This window comes from Melopsittacus undulatus, chromosome 6, assembly GCF_012275295.1.
Source record: "Melopsittacus undulatus isolate bMelUnd1 chromosome 6, bMelUnd1.mat.Z, whole genome shotgun sequence".
In the NCBI taxonomy this organism is placed as follows: domain Eukaryota; kingdom Metazoa; phylum Chordata; class Aves; order Psittaciformes; family Psittaculidae; genus Melopsittacus; species Melopsittacus undulatus.
This window is the reverse complement of record NC_047532.1, coordinates 34,545,831-34,570,204: the sequence shown is the minus strand read 5'-3', so window position 1 is coordinate 34,570,204 and position 24,374 is coordinate 34,545,831. Positions and strand designations below refer to the sequence as shown.

Here is a 24,374-nt window from a genome sequence, read left to right as displayed (position 1 = left end):
CACCAAGATCACACAAGCAACAAAGAACACCTTTTTTTGTTTATCACCCTCTACACTACTCAAGAATCTGTAGTCATCACTCCCTGATCACCTGTGCTGAATGGCCATCTTTGAACAGAGAAACAAGTGGGTATGAACTGATTTTGACCAATATAGGTCAGAAATTCCATGAGTTTCAACTATCAACACAGAAAAAAACACTAACATAGCAAGGATAAGACCCCAGCTGAGTTGGAAGTGGACTTGTCCCAGCTTATAAAGAGGATTATGTAGCACAGTTACCTGCATGTCCAGGGACTGGGATGATGGGTCTGCAACCCCTTCTGATTCAGTGTGCCTAAACTGATCTCTTACAAGAAGTGATGCCATGTGCCATACACAGGTGACAGGGTGAGGCCTACACACATCAGAAAGGTATGATAAATTTATTCATTCAGCTATCCAGAAACTGAATAGCTTCTGCAAAAGCTGTAGGAGCACAGTTGGAAGACAGTTTGGAAACAGAACCTGAACAAGGGAGGAAGGGTGGCTTGGAGATGAGTTTGAGGAGAGTGCCCCCAAAGAAAGTGACAGAACGAAAGATGCAACAGAAATGCCAGGGAAGACAGAAAGCCATAATGCCATAGCAATTTTGGACTATCATATATATGGAGTGTTGCAGTACTGCTGAAAGGCTTCCAGCAACAAACAATACCTTACTGTGGAAGCTACTGTAGAAACATTCAGTTAACAGACACTCCCTGCCCTAAAGGGCTCAGAATTACAGGACCGACAAGATGCACAAGCAGATGAAGCAATGAAAGATGCAACAATCCCTGCCCACTGCACTTCTCCCAGGTCTTGGATGAGGGTAAACAGAGGCTACACATGAAGATGCTTTCACTTAAAAAGCATTTTTCTCCAACTACAGAAGAATTTTGATCAATATTACTACTCACCACAAGCAAGTATCCAGCAAAAACAGTAAAACCCTTTGCATGAAGCTGTTTTGCCAATGCATGTCCAAAACCTTTGTCACAGCCTGTTATTAGCACCACCTTCTCTTCAGCTTGCATGTGGAAAGACAGCAATACAGTATCATCAGATATTGCAATGCTGCAGGCACCACTAGCACCCACCGATACAGCACAGGAGCAGCTTGCAGCACTGCAGCCAGGGCCAGCCACTGTTTGGGAGGTACAATTCCACCTGTACCTGTCTGCACACTAATGCAGTCTAAACCCAGCAGTTTCAGTGGAGCTTCTGCTGGGTAAGCCACTGTAAACAAGGTGACAAGATTCTGGTGCACAAACACAACTGGCTCCCAGCTACTATGTGAACCCCCAAATTTATTCAGTTGCTGGTATGTTTCAGTTTGTGTTGCCTTGATACCCAAGCTGGAACAGTAAAACTCTCTTTCAATTATCAGTGGCCAAAGTAAAGCAGAAGCATTTCAAAGGAAGTTATTGATCTACCAGCCCATAGGCATTATAAGAAAGGGCAGTACAGAAAATATCCAAATGGTAGTATGCCACGTGCTTGACCTGTACAGTAGCTCTTTTAACTGCAAAGTGACTTTCTCCTCTCTGTTCCCCACCTACTCCTACTTCATGCAGTACTTTTTATACTGTATTTCAGCATACAGGTTAGGGTTTCCTTCTGAAACACTGCAGTCTTAAGAGGAACAACTTAGCAAATCCTACAGTTCTCTCCTACATTCTTATTATCTTTTGAGTGATGGATAAATTAAGAGAGATTTGATACTCCGTATGGTATAACATAACAGGCTTGTGACAGATCCAAAACAGGAATCCCAAATCTTGGAGAGAAGCCTATAGCAAAACACTGCCCATTCACCCTCGTTCTTGCTCTCCCCTGCTTTTTTCACCACGGCTGTGAAGCAATGAACTCCTAACCCAACTAGCAGGCACTCAGCTGCAGTTCTGTACAGTGCTCCAAACAGAAACAATATTCATGAGGCAATAATGCGATATAGATCTGGAGAATGCAATAAGGAAGTGAGATTACTTCCATGTCTGTGGAGATATCTGCAACTAATATTCACTGTTACTGTATTGACAGCAGCTGGAGTATGAACATTGGTATTGTATAATACTTACCCTTGAATTGCACTGGTTTATCCATACGCTTTCTCGGACAGAAATGAGGCAATTGCCAGCACTCCCTGATTGAACTTGTTTTGCTGACATGCATGGTAGTGAAGTGGCAATGAGGAATAATTGCAGGGTGATAGTGACAGAGCATTGCTGCACAAACTCAGGATAAGCCTAAGCAGAGAACAATATGCAGATAAGCTACACCCAGTTCTATAACTCAGGCTAAAGTTATTGCTTTGGAAGGAAGTCATGATTTGAAGTTGAAATGAGAACTGGTGAAAAGTCTATCCTGTATTTTTCATACAAACACCTACATTAACACTGATTCCTACGTTCAGGCAAAAAGCTCTCAGCTACAGGCTAGCTTTGCTAAAGCTCTGAAAGTAGTTAAAGGACAAACATAAGTGATAATTAAATATAATGTGCTCAGTCTCACTTTAATTTAAAGTGCCACAGCTCCAAAAGAGATGAGGTTTAAGTACAAACCAGATCACAGATTTTGCCAAGAATTTTCCTCAATAATTCAGCAAGATAACCCATGGGAAAGAAAGGATTTGACTTTTCTCTTTGCCTCACCTCCATAGACCCTTTGCCTCTGAATCTGAAAACAAAAACCTTCCCAAAAGAACAGGGTTTGTGCAAAAAATAAGGACTTATAATCACTTCCAGAACCCAGGCTAAGCAGACAGAAAAGATACCCAGCCCTCATCACCATTAGGTCCTTCATCAACCAGTCTGATAAGGAAAGAGCTCAGCTGCAAGATATAAAAGCAAATGGCTGAGCTGTGCTATGTACAGAACTATGTACAGCTAGTTTTAGCTCTCTGCAGCTGGTTTGCTTTCTGTGATTAAACCCTCTCCCCCCCACCAAAAAAACCCAAACCAAAACCCAAACCCAACAAAAACCCCACAAAATGTAGACGGAAAGGGGGAGGTTTAAAAATCTTCTCAGCTGTCAGTAATAGGGAAAAAAGTAAAGAGAAACTTACATCCTTCCCAGTATGGGAAGGTTCCTGTGGTTATTTGTTACTTACCCTAATTGCTGGTAATAAAACATATGACTACAGCAGCATGGCTCATAACAGACTGAGGCCCCAGCAGTGCTAATGACTATGCAAAAACCCAAGGAAGGGACTTGACCTCGCAGCTGCCCCATCTTTGTGCCATGCCTGACGGACAGAGGGCTCCCAGGGTTAAGAGCAGAGAACAACTCAATTCCTAGCTAAAAAGATCCTGTTCCCAAACACCTCCAAACACAGAAAAGCTCAATCACCCTTATCTTTTTAAAGTCCCAAGCTTATGGGCCTCATTCCTGGAGCTTGATTAAGCCAGTTTGCAGCTTAGCTCGACACAGTGCCAAGACAGGCAGAGAGGACCAGTTATCACCCCCACAGCAGGCACCACTGTGACCTTATCAGCGTTTTGAGGAACTTCAGGTGCCTCACTCAAGTAACGGTCACACAGTGCTCTCAGAAGCACTGCTCAGGAGAGGCATTGTGTACGGTGCTGCCACGCCACCTGAGACCTGCCAAGAGTGCAGAACAACTTCTACTGGGGACACTGCTGAGGTAATACTGACTCTGTCTTCCTTGTGTGGCACATAGCACTTCAATACACATTCCATGCAGTTCAAATGGTCCCCAGAGAGGCAGCCTGATTTTAACCGGCACCCAGCTCAAATGCACACACCTCATGAGCTTTTCCTACTGGGATATGATCGCTTTCTTAAATAACAGAATTTATTTTACTCATGTGGGTGATCTATCAAAATAATCACAGAATCACACAATGAGAGAATCCCAAGGGTTGGAAGGGACCTCGAAAGATCATCTAGTCCAACCCCCCTGCAAGAGCAGGGTAACCTAGAGTACATCACACAGGAATTTGTCCAGACGGGCCTTGAATATCTCCAATGTAGGAGACTCCACAACCTCCCTGGGCAACCTGTTCCAGTGCTCTGTCACTCTTACAGTAAAGAAGTTCTTCCTGATGTTAACGTGGAACCTCCTATGCTCCAGTTTACACCCATTGCCCCTTGTCCTATCACTGGATATCACTGAAAAAAGCCTAGCTCCATCATCCTGACACCCACCCTTTACATACTTGTAAACACTGATGAGGTCACCCCTCAGTCTCCTCTTCTCCAAGCTAAAGAGACCCAGCTCCCTCAGCCTCTCCTCATAAGGGAGATGTTCCACTCCCTTCATCATCTTCGTGGCTGTGCGCTGGACTCTTTCAAGCAATTCCCTGTCCTTCTTGAACTGAGGGGCCCAGAACTGGATGCAATATTCCAGATGTGGCCTCACCAAGGCAGAGTAGAGGGGGAGGAGAACCTCTCTTGCCCTACTAACCACACCCTTTCTAATGCACCCTAGGATGCCATTTGCCTTCTTGGCCACAAGGGCACATTGCTGGCTCATGGTCATCCTCCTATCCACCAGGACCCCCAGGTCCCTTTCCCCTTCACTCCTTTCCAGCAGGTCAACCCCCAACCTGTACTGGTACATGGGGTTGTTCTTCCCCAGATGCAAGACTCTACACTTGCCCTTGTTGAATTTTATCAAGTTTCTCCCTGCCCAACTCTCCAGGTCTGGCTGAATGGCAACACAGCCTTCTGGTGTGTCAGCCACTCCTCCCAGTTTAGTGTCATCAGTGAACTTGCTGAGGGTACACTCAGTTCCCTCATCCAGGTCGTTGATGAAAATATTAAACAGCACTGGTCCCAGCACCGACCCCTGAGGGACTCCACTCGTCACAGACCTCCAGCTAGATTCTGTGCCATTGACCACAACTCTCTGCCTTCCTCCTTTCAACCAGTTCTTGACCCACCTCACTACCTGATCGTCATGCCCACACTTCCCTAGCTTATCTATGAGGATGCTGTGGGAGACAGTATCAAATGATACAAATACATATTTATTGCAAAAGAAAAAAAAAAAGCTAAGGAAAGTGAAGCTATGTTTTCAGCCAGTCTCTCTGGATAATGTGGGAGCCCATCATGCTTGCCTAGACTTCATCTTCTTCTACTGCGTCACTTGTTTTCTGGATCCTGTTCCCTTTTATACCCTCCCCAGCCATCTGCTTGTTATCAGACACATCAATGCAAAGATGAGCACAGTTACACAGTAGAGTTCGCTTGTTTTCTTTTTCCATAGTCAGGAAGTTGAGGGTTTGAATCCCAGGAAAAGCAACTGAAAATATTCACTAAAGGGAAGGTATTTTGTCAGGTGGGACGGTGATGGAGAACATGAAAAGGAGAGCAGAAGAGTGAAGTGGGAGTCTGCAAACAGGCCAAAACTGTTATCTGGCCATGCCAGGACTGGCACAAAACCATGTTCACTTGCAAGTTCTTCCCAGTGCCCTCAGAGAGGTTGTCTGGAGCATTAACAAGGGCTAAGTTAACTCCAATCGAGTGAAAAATAACTGCGTAGTTTTGAAACATACAGAAGAGAGTGGTTATGCAATTCTGTTCCATTCATAGGGCTTTCTTCCTTCCTTATGCTCATTTCCATACTTAAAGCACTGGAACCAAACCCATGCTGCCGCCGTTCCGTGCGCTCCGTGGAGCACAGTGGGGTCACGGCCCCTGCTCCGGCTGTTCGCAGCTCTGCACTTCACCGCCCCTCGCCGTGCCCATGTGGAGATTCCACGCGCGCAGACGCGACCTCTCAACGCCGGCCCGTTAAACTGCAGCCGGCGGCAGAGGTAGCCCTGAAGGGGAGGCGTCAGTTTAGACCTCGGGTCTCTCCCCAACGAGCCCCAGAAGGGGACGACGTTCCCCGGCCCTTCACCGCGGTACTCACGGGCAGGGCGCGGCGGGCCCTCCGCGTCAGGAGAAGGAGGAGAAGGCGGCGGAACAGGAAGCGCCCGCCAGGGCATCGCGGCACCCAGCGCCAGCAGCACCATTTCGGCGCTCCGCAGTGGCCGCAGCCTATCGCCGCCGCGTATCGCCGCCACCGCCCGCGCCCGCCCCTGCCCTTCCCCCGACCCGCCCCCCGCCGCTCCCCGGCAGCCGGGGCACCGGCCCAGCCTCATTCAAACAGCAGCAGCACCCCGCAGGCCCGCCGGCTCCAGGTAACGTGTGGGTGGCTCGCTGCCGCCGCCGCCTCAGAGGCCTCCACGGGCAGGGGCAGGCGGGCTAGGGGGATGTCGCAGCGGCAGGCCGGCCCTGCCGGGTCGCTGGTTGCCGGGCCGCCCGGGGATTGATGTTGCCCGCCCGCAGGGAGGTAGCAATGCGGGCGGGGCAGGCCGCGGCGGGAAGCGGGGGTGCCGGCATCAGCCACTGCGCCGCCTCCCTGCCGCCCGCCCCGCGTCGGTCACGCGTGGAAGGCCGCGCCCCGCGCTCGCGCCGCCATAGCGAGGCCGTGAGCCCGTCCAGGGCCGCGGGCGCTGCGTGGGGAAGGCCCGGCCCCGCGCCGCCTCCTTACAGCATTCCTCACGCAAACTGCGGGCGTAGCGACCGAGCTCCCGAATCTGATCAGCACCCCCCGGTTTTTGAGGGGTGCCGGAGCCCCCGGGTCCTCGCGAGCACAGATCTCCCCGCCCGACCTAGGAGGTGCCCCACCGCGGCGCTTTCTGTGGTAGTTGCCCCGGTTTTCAGTCGAGGCCTATTTTCCCGCAGGCCCCGAAGCTGCCGCAGCAGCAGCTCAGCCTCCGGCGGAGATGCAGATGAACCCTAACAATTAGACACCTCTGCTACAATAAAGGGGGCTGAGCGTCAGGCTGGGGAGATGGTTTTGTATGTGTGTTGGACCGGATTTATCCAGGATGGATGCGATTGGAACTCAATTTCTGTACTTAACTCTTCTTCTTGAGCATTTTTTTTGCCCCATAGTGCACAGTGATTCCCTGTGCACAGTCCTGCATCACCTGCTACTTAATTAGAAAGAAATGTATTTTTAACTGTATGGTTGTACTAGCTGTAAAGCCCAAGGACTGCTTTCGCAACATGTAACAGCATCCATGACTTGAAGTTATATTTTGGTTTAGCACTATCTCATATAGCTCACTTGAAATAATCTATTCCGTGAAGGTACCTTATTTTTTAGCTGTTTCAGAGAATGCAGTTAAAGATGCGCTAAAGAAGGAGAAATTTAGATTTTCTTTAGATGCCTCCTGACTGGTTATTTCACTTATAATCTTTTTCCTTACTTAAAAACATCTTGAAGCGGTTGAAGGATGAGCTGTTTATCTCACTGTGAGGGACTGCAAGGGGAAAATATGAGTTCCTTTGGACTTTATTTTCATGTTGAAATACATGGAGTCAGCATGACTTACAAAATAATTGAGCAACAGGTGCTATCTTGTATTGCAGAGCGAAGGAAGAACAGTCTTGCAGTTGGTAGAGTGTGTTAATTGAAAGCATGTTGGCTACTAAGCTGTCCCGGCCTCTCCTGAACTTCTCTGTGAAAGCCCTGAATTTCAAGGACCCAGGGAATGGCTTCAGGTAAGTAACTAGGTGGAGGAGAAGAAAAAAGAGTGAGATCTTGAGTAAAGCATATATAAAGGGCTCATAATTTCAGTGGGACAGTTTATTTACAGAATCACAAGATAGTTGAGGTTGGAAGGCTCCTCTGCTCCAGCCCCCCTGCTCAATCAGGACCTCCTAGAGCTGATTGCCCAGGACCATGCCCAGGTGGCTTTTGAGTATCTCCTAGGATGGAGACTCCACAACCTGCCTGGGCAACCCATTGAGCTGAGTACAGGTGGACTCTACCTGCAAGGAAGGGTTGGCAACATGTTATTTGGTGTTTTTTACACTTTGACAATCATCTGCAGTCAAAAGGAGATTGAGCAGGGCATTAATTCAGTGCCAAGCAAGGATTTATTTCTGAATACCAGCAAGTAGGCTTTGCCTGCAGAGCAAGAAACTCATGTATTTCTGTGACTTCATCAAAGAGGCCATGAAACACAGGAAATGAAAGAGAAATTCGAGGGAAGGGGTTTAGTGAAGACCAGAGGTGGGCTGAGTAATGAAGCTGTTTTTTTCTGAACGTGGACAGAAAATTGCCTATCTAATTCTAATTCCTAGCTCTGAAAAGAAACCTTTTATTTTGATATATGATGAGAACCCCACTAGTCCAAATTCAGAGCAAATTGAGTGCTTTCACTGGCTGAGGGCAGGGTTCCCAAACAATGGTGTGTTTACCACTAATTGTACATAAGCTGTTTAAAAATGGCTCACGGCCTGCTAAGCAAGAACTGCCACCTCCAGTGTTTTTCTGCTGCTGTTGGTAGTGCTATCCCACACCATCACTGTCAAGGATGGCTCCTGTAACAGGGAGCTGTAGATACCAAAGACAGCTAAGCTGTTAGAGATTTCCTGTGCAAACAGACATAGACCTTATGTCTCCTATTTACTACACACACATACCCCAAAGCTGCACCAGCAGAAATTTGCTGTGGCCTTAAAAATACAAATTAATGCTTAAAAAAAGAATTATTAACTTGAAAAAAAAGACTTTTCAGCATATTCTTCTTCTGTTTTGCTTACTTTGTATTTGTGCTTCATGTCTCTTGTACTCAGGGCAAAAATGTGTTGCATTTTTTTAAGTACCCACAAGCTCCTAAACCTGAAACAGAAATCAGTTCATCTGGAAGGCAGTGTTGTCATTATACTAGTATCTTAATACCTTGAGGTAGCATTTATGTACTTGACTCTTCGAGCTGAGGACTGCCTTTTTTGGTGTAAGTGAAAAAAGTGACCCATGGTTACAGGCAGAGATTCAATTCGAGGACCATCTGTGCACTTTAGAAGTCTCAGTTGTGATCTCTAGAATTCAGTCATGCAGAATGACAAAAATGGCTTGTACATTAGTGTACTCTGTGGGGACTAGCATTGTATAAGCTTCGTAGCTGTTTCCTCTCGTGACATTCCTGCTGATCAACAGCTGGCACCTATTTGATGCCCTTGGCTTCAGGTCAAGGTAGGCAGAATGTCAAGTAGCTATTCTCTACAGGTTGTTATGAATAGAGTGCAGCAAATCAGTGCTCTGCAGTGAAATAACAGGACCAGACATGACACTGAAAAATAAAAATCAAGTTCACACAACTAAAAGAAATGGTATCAACATTTCTGGACACTTCAAGATACACAGAGAAGCTTATTTGTGAGATAAAAGATCCAGGTCAGGTTTGCAGGTCAGTGATGTTAACAGAGACTTTGCCTGGGGACTGACCTTTGCAGTAATTAAATCGGCTGTAGCTTTTTCAAGAGCTGATTGGGTTTGTGACACTCAAAGGTAGAAAAGGAGCTAAACTGTTGCAGGAAGGTGAGTGAACACTGTTGCCTGAATATAAAGCAGCTCATTTTCCATCTGGTTCGAAACTTCTGCCCAAGCAGACCCTTTTTCTAGCCTTGTTTTCCCAAGGTGGAGCTCAGAGGCCAGAGTGTCTGCAAGTTGCTGTTCAGTGTAGCACAGGTCACCGTGGGAGTGCCTGTGATGTCTGAGCAGGAGATAACAGTGAATGATGATGCAGATTCACTTACAAGACAGAAGAGCAGCCTGGAAGATAAGCTCTGTTGAAAGACAGATGTTGTTAGGGTAGATGAAGTACAGCGAATCTAGGGGAAGGCCAGAAGTCTCTGGAAGGGCAGTGTCAGTGCCCAAAGCAAAAATGAAAAAGCAGATACAGTTCAGAGAGGATGCTGGCAAAGACAAAGGCTAGGGTCACTCTGGTGTGTTGTCTAGGCCCAGTTTGATGAATAGTGGCAAGACCTAAGACAGCATGATGCTACTGGTAGCATAGCTTTTCTAAGTAGAGTCTTACTCTATGGAAGGCATTGTTTCTTTGCTTGGTCTGTCTTTGTGAACATGGCTTATCTTCCTGAGAGTCGGACATACTATGTGGAGGAGCTTCAGACCTGCATGGCAGGTATTACTAAAAGATGTGGTGTCTCTTAGCTTAAACAGTTGCAAAGAGGGGATATAAAATCTAGCATTATTTAATGAGTAGAAGCTGTAGAGGAAGAAGTGTCATCTAAGATGACAGGAGAGTAGAGCTGTGTGTAGAAGCAGGAAGACAGATCCAAGCAAGTTCAGCCTTGGGGTAGGTATCAGAGTCAGTGCTATGGCAGAATACTTTCATCAGACAAATGAATAACTTGCTCTACTTCAGCTTTGTGCAACTCTTAAGTGAGAGCATTCTTGCTGTTGGAAATGAAAACACTGTACTGCCTGTTTTGCGGTGGAAGCAGCTCTGTGCCTCCAGATGAGGAGTTATTTTAGAATTCTTGGTGATATCCAGACATCTTCTGCAGCTGGAAATAACATCAAGCTCTTTGAAGAAACAAATGTTTCATACAGTAGAAAACACACAGGCTCAGACTAAGGAGAACTATAGGCTGGATTCTGTCTTCTCAAATGACAGTATACATCATGTATAAAGACAACACTACATTCCTTTTCATGTGTAAGCTGCAGCATGAGGGTGCAGACAGGATATTCTGTGCCTGATTGTTCTGTTGTTTTTGTTTGTTTTACCAACAGACCTGTGCAAAGGTTTTGCTTCCCTCTCTTGTCCCCATGTGGCAGCCGCTCTTATGCAAATGAAGTTGATCAGGTGAGTATGATTGTGTTTTCCAGGAACTAGTTCTGTTGAGCTGGGTTTTAAAATCCCTGAAGCCTGGTGACCAAATTCTTCTTTCCCATTTGCCAGAAAGACTCTGAGCTGGACCTCTCTAGCATACTCCACATTCTTTCCTAGCAGAGAGCTTCCATTGACGTAGCATGGTGCTAGGGATGGAAATAATCAGGCAACGTGGTTTCTTCTATTTTTGGAACTCACTCAGCAAATGAAATCTTCCACCTTAGAGTGGAGGGAATTTGCATAACAACTTGCTAATACTGTGCTCTTTCTGGAGCATGGTTGTGTAAAGAGATGTAGATAAATCAGTGTGTCCTCACCTTTTGATCTGGAGAGTGGCCATCTTCCTTAACAGCCCTCTCCTGGAAGTTGCTAGTTTGCCAGGAACAGTGCCAGGCAATAAGAAGGGGGATGTTTTGCCCACTTACCTGAGACACAGAACGCAGCACTGTAGCAGTGCTAGAACATGCACATCTTGCTTCATAACCCCTGGACAATCTCAGAGGAATATGGCCCTTGCACCACTTCAGGGCTTCCATTGTGACTCTGATGAATCCCTGTGTATGCTGGGGAAAGCCAAGTTGCTAGTTTGTTAAGAGATGAGTTGGAATGATTGAGAGTAATTACATAATCCTACCTACAGCAGCACTTTGCTGCATGTTCACGTGTTGCTGCTAGAATGTCCGATAAGCCATGCAATCTTTAACATGTCACTTAACTGCTGGCTCTCTTTGGGTTAGAAGAAGGGGTTTGGAGAAAGAATGAGGTATACTTCTATTTTAAGTTTTAATTGGAAAAATAAGATGACCAGGAAACAAACAATCGGTTTTAATTTCAGATATTAAACCCACTTGATTCTGCTTAGCTTCTAAAACCCAGCACTACAGGGTTTACATGCTAGAGAGAGAAAAATGAATGAGCAATCAGTAATGTAAGTCCATATTCTTTCTTCAGCTAAGCTATCTTCCCCATGCCCTACGGGCTGCATGGCACACAAGAGCAGGCTCCTAACTGCTTTGAACATACAGAAACAGTTCCTACTGAAGGAAAACATGTCTGGGAAACTGTCTGGTATATTTTCACATTTCAAGATGGATGTGAGCTGCCGGAGAATGGTTTCCTTGGTCTCTGCCTTGGGACCCTGTTGCCACAGGTGCCTGTTGTGGTTTAAGCCCAGCTGGTAACTTAGAACCATGCAGCCACTTGCTCATTCCTTCCCTTCTTCCCCCCGCTGCTCCTGGAGGGATGGGGAGGAGAATCAAAAGAATATAACTCCCACAGGTGGAGATAAGAACAGTCCAGTAGCTAAGGTATAACAAAACCACTACTGCTACCACCAATAATAATAATGACAAGGGAAATAACAAGGGGAGAGAATATAAAACTAAAAGGGGAAAAATAAAAGAAAATAATAAACACAAGTGATGCACAATACAATTGCTCACCACCTGCCAACCAATACCCAGCCCAATCCAACCAGCAGTCTGGGCTTTCTGGCTAACTCCCCCCCAGTGTATATACTGGACATGACATGCTGTAGAATGGAATACCCCTTTGGTTAGTTTGTGTCAGGTGTCCTGTCTGCTTCCTCCTGGCTCCCTGTACCCCTCACTGGCAGAGCACGAGACTGAAAAATTGTTGATTGGAGTAAACATTAAGTAGCAAGAACTAGAAATGTCAGTGTGTTATAAGAATTGTTCTCAGGTTAATGTAGAAAACAGCACTGCAGTAGCTGCAAAGGAGAAAAATAACTACTACAGCTGAACCCAGGACAGTGCCAATGTCCTCTGTGTTGGGAGGGTAGAGATCCTGCCTCACGGGAGTGAACTCCATATGAAACCTTAATTTCTTCAGGAGGCACTGGGTGGCAGTATTGGCAATGAGTGTAGACAACGTCCCTGGGACAGACTGCTGCTGGGTGGAGGACATGCTTTTGTTCAGTATACTACAAATCACTGATTTCAGATACTCAATTCCAACGCATTTTATTCTGTTCTGTTTTGCAGATTGGCAGCAGAGCTGTGCTTATAACAGGTTGTGACTCAGGCTTTGGATTTGCCTTGGCCAAGCACCTGCATGCCAAAGGCTTCATTATTTACGCTGGGTGCCTGCAAAAGGTAGGGAACAAAAAGCTGTTCTTCATCTGTGGCATGTGAGCAGACATGTAGCAAATCCAGTCTTCCCCCTCCACTCTGCACAGCTTTCTCCCTAGGAGAAGGAGGGCAGTTGATATCCCAAAGGGAAAGACATGGGTGCTTGAATTTCGTAGAGCATAACCTGGTCTGGACCAGAACCAGGACTGAACATGGGGAGATTCTTATTTGAATCACAGCATTGTGGTCTTTTCCATATCTGATGTCTTTTCCATATCTGATGGACTGGAACCTTGAATCTAATTTTATAGGCTTATCCATAAGCAAATTTGGGGATCAGGTTAAGTCTGGACCATTGGCCTTGCTCTCAAACTACACATATTTGTGCAGGGTTTATCTGTAATTGTGATGTACACCGAGCCACCAGTGATTCTATGGCATATGGTATGAGCATATTTTTCTATATTCATAAGTAAAGCTGTACCTCAGTGTGTATTGAGGATGTTCTGAAATTACTGTGAAAGCAAAAAGAGATCCACTAGTGCAAAGGAGAGCAGAATCAGGCCACAAACAGCTTAGTGGTGAAATCTTGACATGCTCTCCGGGAGTGCTCTGTACATCAGTCAGAGATGCCTGGTCATGGAGAATAGGAGAGAGCTTTAGTGTCTCCCTGTGAAGTACTGTACATTTGTAGCTGCATGTCCGTTTCCCAACAGAAACAAACTTACTCCTTGGGATATCCTGAGGTGGGTCAGTTACTATGATCCTGATCTTTTCGCTTATTCATCATTGTAAGTGACAGTTTAGTGTGAGGTGTCCCTGCCCATGACAGGGGGGTTGGAACTTGGTGATCTTAAGGTCCTTTCTAACCCTAACTATTCTATGATTCTATTCTGTAAATGTATCTTGAATAGTTACATTATTCAAAGAGAATGTCAGGTGTTTTTTTCACGTTATCCGTACCCTTTCTACTGTTATTTTTTCCATTATCACTAAGTTTTGCTTAAATTACTAGTTTCTTTCTGCTGCTTTTTTTCAAGAGAAGGTTGTGTTTCTATAGCTCTGTTCCTTGTGGTGTCTCAGCTTTGGGTCAGGGGTTTATTTGTTAACCTGGGCTCCCTCTACAGGCTTCACAGCAGAACAAGACATGTCTTACAAACCGCTGCTTTTCAAAAGGTGTCAAGAAGAGAGATGATAGACAAGTACTTTTTTGGCAGATGTTTCTACTCAGCTCTTGTAACTACGGATCAACATTAGAAAATACAAGAATGTTGCAGAGTTAAAACCCATTGTTTAGAATAAGAGCCTGCCTCTGTGTTGACAGGATTCAAAAATTTGGGAGCTGCAAGTTACTTCTGGGTTTCACTTCCTCTGTCTGAGCTGCCAGAGAGACCTAATTCTCCGTGAGCATGCCTTTAACTGTCACTGAAACTTCCCTTTTGGTGTCTTCAGTTCTCATTCCACTGAATGCATGTTAGTGGAAAATCTGTGCCTCTGACAATTTTAGCATAAGCTGACATGCAGCAGCATGCCAGAACTTCTTTAGGCTTTGATCAATATTTATTTCATTGCCAAAAATCAGCAAAAGGCTTTGCTGTATCACTGTGTAATTACATATTTATTCTTTAGCTGGACTCTCATCCCATGTTCCAGAATCTGTGTGACTATGGCAAGACTGGAAACAGAAGTTGTCATCAGAAAAACTCTGTAAAATGCCAAAGCTCCTTTAGTTAACTGGTTGGCCTCCTGTGTGCCTTCATGGCATATACTTTATGTAGGAATGCCCTGTAGAACTAAAACAACTCCAGGAGACTGAGCTGATTTCTCATTGTGCCTCAAGTTTCACTAACAAAACCATAAACAGAATACTGATCAGTATAATTATTGCTGGTGCTGATTTTAGAGCCGAAAAATCCTGGTGTGTTTTTATATGCTAGATAGAAGTGAAAGTAGAAATACGAAGCATCATTTTTTGCTTGGGTGTATTTGACCTAGCCCTGACAGTGAGGAAATGGCTATGAAACTTCAGTGTTATTTTCACAGGACTGTTTGTCACAGCATACCTGCACATCAGAAGCATACTGCAGCTTGGGGAGCCATCATGTCCTCAGGGTATGCACTGTTCTTGGGAACATCACATCCTTACTGAAGATTAAAAGTGTGTGCAGTGCTGACTTTTCATTCAGGAAGGGTTTCCTAGAGAGCCAGATCCTGAGCATCTGACTGTTTTTACTGAAGGAAACCTGAGAGAGGTGTTTAGAGCCACAGCTGAGGGGAGCCTGAGGACGGATCTGTGCTAACAGTATGCTATTTCACACACAGTTTCTTCCTAACATTTTCACCGGCAAATAAGTTCATGTGAGAGTTGTGTTGGTACTTCATTGCCAAAAGACAGTGGTAGACTGGATCCAATGAATGATCATGCTGCAGCTGTCTTATTTTTTCCTCTTTGGTCAATAGCTGGAGGAGCCAGCTGACACAAGATGAAGAAGGTATTTTTCCATCAGTGTCTGTTACCAGTGGACATATGTGATGTTTGTCATGGCTGTCAGGAGTGCAATGGAATCCCTGTTTGCTTTGCTTTGTGTGCTCGGGCCTGCTGTGGCTTACAGGAGTATGAGAAGGCAGAAGTTGTCTGAGCAAGCCAGCATGCAGACCGGTTTCTGTATGTCTCACCAAGAGTGCTCAGAATCACAGGGTGTTACATACTACTTGAAGGACACACTGATAGAGATACAAACTAAAGCCCATGGGCCCCAGAAGATGACCATGCTAAGAGGAAGATGAGGCAGCAATGTGGTTTTTTTTCAGTATGCAAGAGCTGGGTCCTCTTGCCGTGGCCTTGGGGCTGACAGCAGAGATGTACTGGTGTTTTGGTATAGCATGAGAAGGTCCTTCCACTGCTGGATATGGGCCCAGGGTTGTGGGACAGGCTGCATCCCACACCAGGACAGCATGACACAATCATAGGCTACGTGTCTTAAACACCACCCATCTGCCCTTTCTGGAGAGCCAAGGGAATGGCCCTATGAGTCTGGGTTAATGCCTGGAGCCCAACTCTCAACCAGGATCCCACCCAGATGCTTGGTGGAAGTGAGATATTCCCTTAAAGGAGGAAGAAGAGGATGTTGTGAAAGTCCCAGTAGAGCTTACAAGGTCTCTGAGGCTGCTGTGTTGCCATTGCCCAGGGATTCTGTAGCGTTTTTGTAGATCAGCAAAATAAGCATTTTGGCCTTACTGGTCTTCCTTTTCCTTTTAGTTATATCTGCTGTTTTCAAGGGACTTGCATGCTTGTATTTGCTGATTCCCTACTGGTATTCCCACATGTGCTTTGCCATACACACTAGCTTTGGCACCTCAGTGCTCTTGAGTGAGCAGCAAACTTAGCGCAAAACAGTTTTCAGTCACTCTAGAAACAAACACTACTAAGCTATGCATGGGACTTTTAACTGCTCCATTGTGTATGCAGTGTGCTTCTGTGTGAAGAGAGTGCAGTAGATGCCTTCTCTTAAGAACAAATACTAACCAGTATTAACAGCCTGCAATGGAGTAAGGAAGGGTGAAGAAGACAGGGGGGACATGAGGTGTTTAAGTTAGTGAACTGTGTGAGCACAATGGATAAGCCCAGGAATGAGAGGAGCCAGGAGAAGGTTTTTGGAAGACAGGTGGCACAGAGACAGGGGGACATATGGCCATCCTTGTGTGGTATCTGAAGTGTGGTGTCTGAAGGAAGCTCTCATTTGTGGCAGAAAATAGGCAGCCTGGGTTCAGACTGCAGAGATGAGCACCACTTCATTGCCAGCTGGCTGCTGTCAGTCTCTGATGGGGAGTGCCTGTGGCTTGAGGTGTTTAGAATGATCTGATGTCATTCAGCAGGCAGAAAACAGCCCTTCTACGAAGAACTGGCCTGTTCCAGGTCAGAGGGAAAAAAGCTATCCAAAAAAGCCTCAACTGTCAGGAGTGAAGAGCACTCCAGTGCTTGCCTGCTGATGCTGACACAGTGTGTGGGGCTACCTGGAGAGTTGAGTGGTGGGGGAAGAGCTCAGCAGCCATTAGATGATCCTGTCGGACACACTTCATGTCTAGTCTTTTAATGGGGAGTAAGACTTCTAGTGAGGGGTGATATTGAGGGGACAGAAGGAGTTTCTTACAGCAAGGGTAGGGTTGTTCCAAAAGAAGTGATTATTTTCAGACCTAGACCTCATCAGCCTCTTCAAAAGAACCCTGAAATGGCCAGCAGAGTCCAGTAGCTTACAGCCATGAGAATGATTCAGGGATAGTCTCAAACTCATATTAATAACCTGTGTTTCTGTCCTGGAAGCACCACAGCCACACTTGACTGCTGTGAAGGGACTAGCTCTGGGTGCAGTAGCCTTGTTGCTGGTGGTGTGTGGCCCATATGAAAGATATCCCAGGGGTTGGCTGAAGTTAATTGGCTGGCTTGTGAGCGGATATGTGTATACTGAAGGAATCTGTTGTTCTGAGCTGGGAAAAAAGGAATGGAGATGGGAAACCAGAGTGAGAAAAAGCTCATGGTGGAAGGGAGAGAAGAGAGCAAGATGCTGAAAAGGAAACCAAGGGGAACCTGCAAGCCAAAGTCAGAACTGCACCATGTGCCCATCACTACAGCAGGGTGCATAGCTTGATCTCAGGAGCTTGTACTGGGCAGGAGTTGCCTAGCTGTCACACATCCATCTCTGGCTTCCTTTTGGTGGTCAAAACAGCTTGTACCAGCTGATTCAGTGGCAGGGCTCCTGGTCAGATGGAGAATTGGAGGAATGGTGTTCTGCAGGAGCAGCCCTGTCCATCCCCTTCCTCTTAGAGCTGCAGGACTTATGATTTTTCTGTGACTGCCTTGTGCACTGTCTTTTGCTTGATCTGATGGTTGCTATGCATATGATCTTCTACACAGTTCTTTGGCCAGATTCAAGCCAATGCTTTCTTCCCATCTAGGACAAGGGAGAAGGTGGGTCCAAGGAACTGGACAGTATGAACAGTGATCGAATGAGAACTGTCCAGCTCAATGTGTGTGACAGCAAAGAAGTAGACCGAGCAGTGGAGCATGTGAGTAGCAGCCTGCAGGACCCAGAGAAAGGTAGGTGCCTGCAATGGCCTGTAAGGTCACATAGGTGGCAGAGCTGCTTTAGCTGGGCTCTGAGAGCATTTTCAGGGTATATTTAAAAAGCTGAGCATATTGTTGAAGGGTACAAAACTCTGAGGAGCAGCAGTGCAGAGCAAATGGCCTGTTTAAGTGTTGTGCCATGACACTTAAAGAAGTGGGAAGAAGGCAGCTTCCCACTTAAGAGAGGATCTAGAAAGAAAGCTGCTTTTTATCTCCACTAGCTCCTATAGGAACACTAGTAGAAATCAGGGCGGTGGTTAAGGCCCTGGGATTAGTGCTCTGTTCCTGTGACCTGAAGTTTATTATGACTCCATTTATGTTGTAAAATCTGGCCAGCACCCAAAGCTTGGAGATTACCAATGGAAATGTCTCCCCCAAACACAGAAAAGGCAAAGGAAATTGAGAGGTTTTCCAAGGATTTCCCTTTTCATGAAGCCGAGTATCAATGCTATTGCAGATACTATCATACATTACAGATTTCAGAGGTCAGGGGAGAGCTGTAATTAACTGACTTTCTTAGCCTGCCTACCTCATTGTGCTGAGGTGATGACAGCAAATTCTGCTCTGGTACAGTGAAAATCCCAGTTCCTGAAACCTTTCCAACCTTTGGTAAGCTGCACTTTTCCCCCCCAAAAAAAATCCACGATTGAACATACAAAGATTGTTTAAAAGCAGAACAACCAGTAACGTTTTATTTTGGATTTTGCATAAACCTATTTCTTTCATTTTTCTTTAAATATTATTTTCATATATGGATCTTCTGTATGACTTGAGTTTTCTAGCCCTGTGTTCTCAAGCATAGGCCAGAATGAAGTTGCCTTTTCTGGGCTGCTTCTGAGAACACAGATCTAGACACAGTCAACAGATAACAGTGAGTTTTTCGAAGCAGCAGAGAGAAGCCATCCGAGACTTTGCCCAGTCTTTTTCCTGTGCAATTAGAATGTTATATGAATTGAGTTCATTTTATTCCAATTTCCTTTTTAATCTTTCTTTTCATTGCCAAATGAGTCCGTAGTTTCAGTTGCCAATTTGATTGCAGCAGAGTAAAAGGTAGAGGCTATTGTATGTGTCCATGATGCCCCCTTCCCAGCATTGCAAACATTCTAGTTCTTATGGTGACACAAGGGATTTTACTTTGAAAGAATTGCTCTTTTGTTTCTCACAAGGTCTTGCATATCCTTATTATTTACATCTAGAGGCTATACTTTGCTGCTTTTAGAAAGTCACAATGGATGAAAAGAGAACACAAGGAGAACAGCTTAGACAAGGATGAAGTTCTCTGTTTGCTGGTGCAGAACTTCCCTTTAAGGAAGTCTTATTCATGGCACTTTGTGGTTGCAGTGTTGGGCAGTGCAGGCAGATGCTGTTTATGGTTACATTTGCTCAGGAGACTGCAGTTTGCTCAGGACTCTTCTGTCTGGCTTCCATCATTACAAGTTGTAATGAAAAGCTCTATTGTGTGGTTCAATAGTTTATTAGAAAGGCCTTTTCCAAGCTTCTCTCATTAGTTTCAGAGAGGGAAAGCTTTCTGCTTGATTTTATTTTCTAGGGCTCTGGGGACTGGTTAACAATGCTGGAATCTCCACATTCGGGGAAGTTGAGTTCACCAGCATGGACACCTACATGGAGGTAGCTGAAGTGAACCTGTGGGGGACTGTGCGAACCACCAAGGCTTTCCTCCCCCTCATCCGGAGGTCAAAGGGTGAGTGATCTCCTCTTGACGTGGAGCAAGTCCCTCATCCTGCCCCATGTCTTACTGTATTAGTGGCCAAAATGTTCTCTCTGCACACTGGCCACATTCATACCTTTACACCAGAATGTGACCCACGGCATACACACAGATAACAGATTACCTAACAGCTCTGAGGTACACTGCACGGTAGCAGTCCTGAAAAACAGCTCACCCTAAATTCCAGTGCCAGGTGCAATCACCCCCTCTATACAAAAACCATCTGTGTCAGTGCTGGTAGGGTGAACAGCAGCAGTGCCCTATGGCGTGCTTCTTCCAGGGAACTTGTCAGCTGTAAGCTGTGCTACTTTGGGAGCTTGTAAGTTATGAGAGGTGGGGTTTGTACAGGAAAGGAATGTAGACCTGGAGGTTGCATGGGTCTTGGCATAAAGGGGAAAAAGCTTTCCTCTACTGAGCCCAACTACCTGACTAAATGAGAATATTTTTTACTCTTGGAGCATGCACAGACATGAACAATGTTGTTCTGTTTTGCAGACCTGGGCTATAGTGGCCCAGGTAGCACTTCTTCCACCATGGAAGGGTATCTTCTTCTGTGGTCAAAGTTTCTCTCTCTAACACAACTCAGCAATGAGCAGATTGAAAGTGCAGATAAATACAACTTCTGATTAGAATGCAGCATCACAGTCTTCTACCAGCATGCTCCCCAGCCAAAATGGATGGCTTCTGGAGAGGAGAAAGGCCCCATCTCTGTGCCTGGAGCCATAATCTAGCTGTTACCCAGAAAGGGTGCAGTGAATTTAGACTCTGCCAGTTTGTGGTGCAGGAGCAAGCCATTCCCTTTTAAGAGGGAGACATTATAACCCACCATTGGGCTTCTGGATTTTGTGCCTTTGACTTGCAAATAAACAAGCTTAGCCTTGGCACCAGAGGCTTTCTTTGCCTTTTGTCTGGGCTCAGCCCTGATTGCTGCTAATCGATCCTGTTTCTCACTATGCAGGCTCTGTCCAGCCTCTTCTGTATTCCCCATAGCACTGAGCTTTGTGTGTCACCATGTTCCTTTTCCCTCAGGTATAATGAGCCACAGCACACAAGCAGTAGACTTAATCTCCTGCCTGAAAGCTGTTGCATAGAACAGCAGTGCTCAGATAGAGCAAGAGCAGGTTTGCCAGGCAGACATTATGAATGTGTAGTGGGCAGGTGGATGCATGTGCAGGAATGTGTTGGGTGTTGTGCTGGGTATCTGCTCTGGCTGAGGTACTACAGCTGAGCTGTGCTTTGCCTAGGTCGTGTGGTGAACATCAGTAGCATGATGGGCCGCATGGGCAGTCCTGCCCGCTCACCGTACTGCATCACCAAGTTTGGAGTGGAAGCCTTCTCCGACTGCCTGCGGTATGAAATGCAGCCCCAGGGAGTGATGGTCAGCATCGTGGAGCCTGGCAATTTCATTGCTGCCACCAACCTGTACAGCCCCGAGCGCATCAAAGCCATCGCAGACAAAATGTGGGACGAGCTCCCTGAGATAGTGCGCAAAGACTATGGCAGGAAGTACTTTGACGAGCAGGTCAGCAAGATGGAGACGTATTGCAACAGTGGCTCCACAGACACCTCGCCAGTCATTGAGAGTGTGACCCACGCCCTCACCTCCACCACCCCCTACACCCGCTACCACCCCATGGATTACTACTGGTGGCTGCGCATGCAGATCATGACACACATGCCTGCTGCCATTTCCGACCGGCTTTATGTCTACTGAGGTTACTCAGGTGGGAAATTCATTGTAAAGAGAGCATTGTACACACTTCCCATTCGTCCTTTTAAAGTTTTTCTAACCTCATTTCAGAGTACTGTATTTTAGCTCTAAAGGGTTCATTTAAACATCTGACATAACCTAAAGGGCAATAATTTGCAAGGGTTGCTTCATAGGCAGGAATGCATTGTGTTTGTGCAGGGACATTGATTCTTTGCTATTTATTTCATATAATCATGTTTTGTTTTTTTGTTTTTGCACCTCAGATTCCAAGTTGTAATCATTATTTGAACTGCAATTGCTTTGAAATGTCTTCAGAATAATTTTTGCTGATGGCCAAACACGATTTCACAATTCCTGCCTAAGATGCAGCCTTCACACCATGGAACAGTGATTTGCCTCCATGCTGTAATGGCAAATCACTGCCTCCTAATGACAATGAGCATCCAACAGACTTTTCCAGGTCACAGTAGCCCAAGGCAGAGCAGAGAACTTCTTTAGTTTGGGATCAGAACTCAAAGTGCTGGAGGTGCTGAAATTGAGCAACAGACCCTGTGCATTTCTCTCCTAGAATTATACTGAAGTGTTGGAGAAAAAGGAACTGGTCTGCTTTTCTTACACGCATCCAGGGACTCAATTCTACAGACCTTTCCCACTCCCAGTTTCTTACATGAGCATTCCCCTGTGTGAGCAGCTTTACGCACAGGACTGCAGGTGTCAGGATTGGCCTGTAGTAACACTTCTCAAACAGTCATTGTGCATGAACTCCAGGCTTAGCTTGGAGAAGAGTTTCACTCAGCTCCTATAATTGTGAGGGTCACCGCTGAGCAGAGGAAGCAGCGAGGGTTATAGCCACATCAGCCATGCCATTCTTACCGGGGACCTCGGGGTTACACTGAAGTATTTGTACAGCACCTGCATAGAAGGGCCTTAACCCTGACTGGGGCCTATAGGCACTATTGTGGTGCAGGTGATGATAACAATAGGAACTTATGTTGAAGGAGTCACTGAGCTGAAATGCATCTAACATAAATCTAACAGAACGTCCATGGCAATAAAGTTAACTTTAAGAGCCGTTTCATTTCTGTGATGGTTGTTTACATGTCTGAGAAACATTAATTTTGTACTGTAAGAAAAGAAAAAACCCTATAAACCGTAGAAGAGCCTTTCATGGGGAATGCAGACAGATTATTTTTTTGAGGCTTGGAAGACAAAAAGTAATTAAAATGACCATTGTTAGTGAGGTTAAAAAGAAGGGATCTCATGTGCTTTAGTAACATATTGTGACATGATCAAACTGCTTTGGCTTAGTAAATGTATACATGAATGGTAACAAATCTCAGAGGCTGCCTGTTTGTTCTTTAAATATTTAAGGTGAAAAGCTCATATTCTTTAGTGGTGCTTTTCTAAATCTGGTGAGGTTCATGCCTGTTACGCATACACACTGCCGTCAGAGGCTGATGTGCAGTTTTGGGTCTTGCATGTCTATGTTGGATAGTGTACTACTTCTGCAGGAGTACCAGATGTGTCCTGCATCTTGTGACAAATATGCCTAATCCCAGGACTCTGTGTGTTCTTAAACCTGCATCTGTACTGAACTCCCACAGAGTACAAAGGATTATTACAGATTATTCCCAGGAGCAGGAAGAGCAACTGAGCTCTGAAGGGGGGGGGGGATGGCAGTGATTCAGCAGGGCAGCCACAAAACAGGTCACTGACAGACCCCAAATAAAACCCTGGGAAGAGACTTGCTGGCTTCCAGATCCTTGTGATATTCTCCAGAGCCCTATCAGTGGTAACTGCCCCTTTGGGGCAGGGCATATTGCCTCATTTCCCAATACATGGACTTCTCTCTGGGACAGAATGTAAGAGTATGAACCACAAAAGACCAGCAGGCACAAGGATTGACTTGCAAGGCAGAGCAAAGCACCTGGATAACAATGTTTTGCAGATAACATAGCAGAAACAGAAAATTCTTTATGAGAAAAGTTCCTGTAGTCTAAGAATTTAGCCCAAGATGCTAAGTGGCACAAAAATATCATCATTCCACTTTTACATGTACTGCTGGGTTTTAATACAGACATCAATGAAGTTAAGATATGGAAAAGCCTGAGTGCACAGCTGAGTTATCTCAATGTAACTCAGATACCCCTGAGAGCAAATGTAGCAGATGTTGAACAGTACCACATTCATTCCCAGCCAGAAAGATGAAGCTCATCAGTGATAACTGTGCTCACATCTACCCAGCATCTCTTCTGGAGGCTTCTGCATTCATTCGCATGCGGTGCCCACAGGGAGCTCTGAAGCTGCCACCATTCTGGGGCCAGAGGAGATGTGATGGTGCTGGGGCCCTGCAGCAATTCATAGGGGACCATGTGGCCACATACAAGGGGGAGGCCATGGCGAGGGTGCTCCCATGCAACGCAGCTGATACAGGTTTCTGTGCAAGTTGCCCTGACACTGGGAGGGTTTGGTATCCAATTCATGGTCAGGAGGGCAGCAGGCTGGTTAGTTTTCCTGCTGGGATCTCGGCAATCCCACAGTTTTAGAGTTTGCCCTAAGAAGTGCATTAAAAGCTAATCCTCTCAGGTTTTGCATGACTGTCCATGCAACCCAGCGCACTTGAGGACCTGCCTGTACAGTGTCACCATGGCTCCTGGAGTAGCTTCAGCCCACCAAGTTTGTTTGAAAACTACTAAGAGCAAAAGTGTAGCAAAAGAGGATTTGGCCAGGCACCTGGTCCTCTGCACTGCCAGAGCTGCCTCACTGCCCCCTCAGGAGGAGCTGGGCAGCCTGGAGGGATTACTTTGTGGGGTGCCCACCCCTATCTCTAGATGTAGTCTGATCCCAGCTAGGTAGAGGGAGGGCAAATTTCTCGCCAAAGACTGTTGGCGGTGACGCAACCAATCTCCTGTGCAGCATCCCTTGGGCAACCTGGAGTTAAAAATAACTTTCCCTTGTGTGGTGGGAGGCAGCAGAGATGGGATAATTTTAACTCATAGCTGTTACATCTTGTTCTAAGCCTTAATGAAGAAATCAT

General features: G+C 45.9%; 1 protein-coding gene across 2 annotated transcripts; it reads left to right on the top strand.

Annotated features, from left to right (window-relative positions):
• Window positions 1-6,068: 6,068 nt before the first annotated feature.
• Window positions 6,069-22,671, top strand: BDH1 (3-hydroxybutyrate dehydrogenase 1). 2 transcript variants are annotated; one of them, XM_034063656.1, is made up of 7 exons: window positions 6,069-6,170; window positions 7,411-7,542; window positions 10,586-10,658; window positions 12,689-12,799; window positions 17,729-17,870; window positions 19,447-19,599; window positions 20,871-22,671. In XM_034063656.1, the coding sequence occupies exons 2-7, from the start codon at window positions 7,460-7,462 to the stop codon at window positions 21,338-21,340; spliced, it is 1,032 nt and encodes a 343-aa protein (XP_033919547.1). In that variant the 5' UTR covers window positions 6,069-6,170; window positions 7,411-7,459; the 3' UTR covers window positions 21,341-22,671. The 2 variants fall into 2 exon arrangements, with proteins under 2 accessions (XP_033919547.1, XP_005147066.1); XM_005147009.3 differs by lacking the exon at window positions 6,069-6,170 and adding an exon at window positions 6,523-6,651.
• The last annotated feature ends 1,703 nt before the right edge of the window (window positions 22,672-24,374 follow it).

Bases quoted from the DNA above. Each gene is read 5' to 3' on its own strand.
- BDH1 (XM_034063656.1), top strand. From the start codon at position 7,460: ATGTTGGCTACTAAGCTGTCCCGGCCTCTCCTGAACTTCTCTGTGAAA. The intron at 10,659-12,688 runs GTGAGTATGATT...TCTGTTTTGCAG, and splicing joins ATGCAAATGAAGTTGATCAG to ATTGGCAGCAGAGCTGTGCT. The intron at 12,800-17,728 runs GTAGGGAACAAA...CTTCCCATCTAG, and splicing joins ACGCTGGGTGCCTGCAAAAG to GACAAGGGAGAAGGTGGGTC.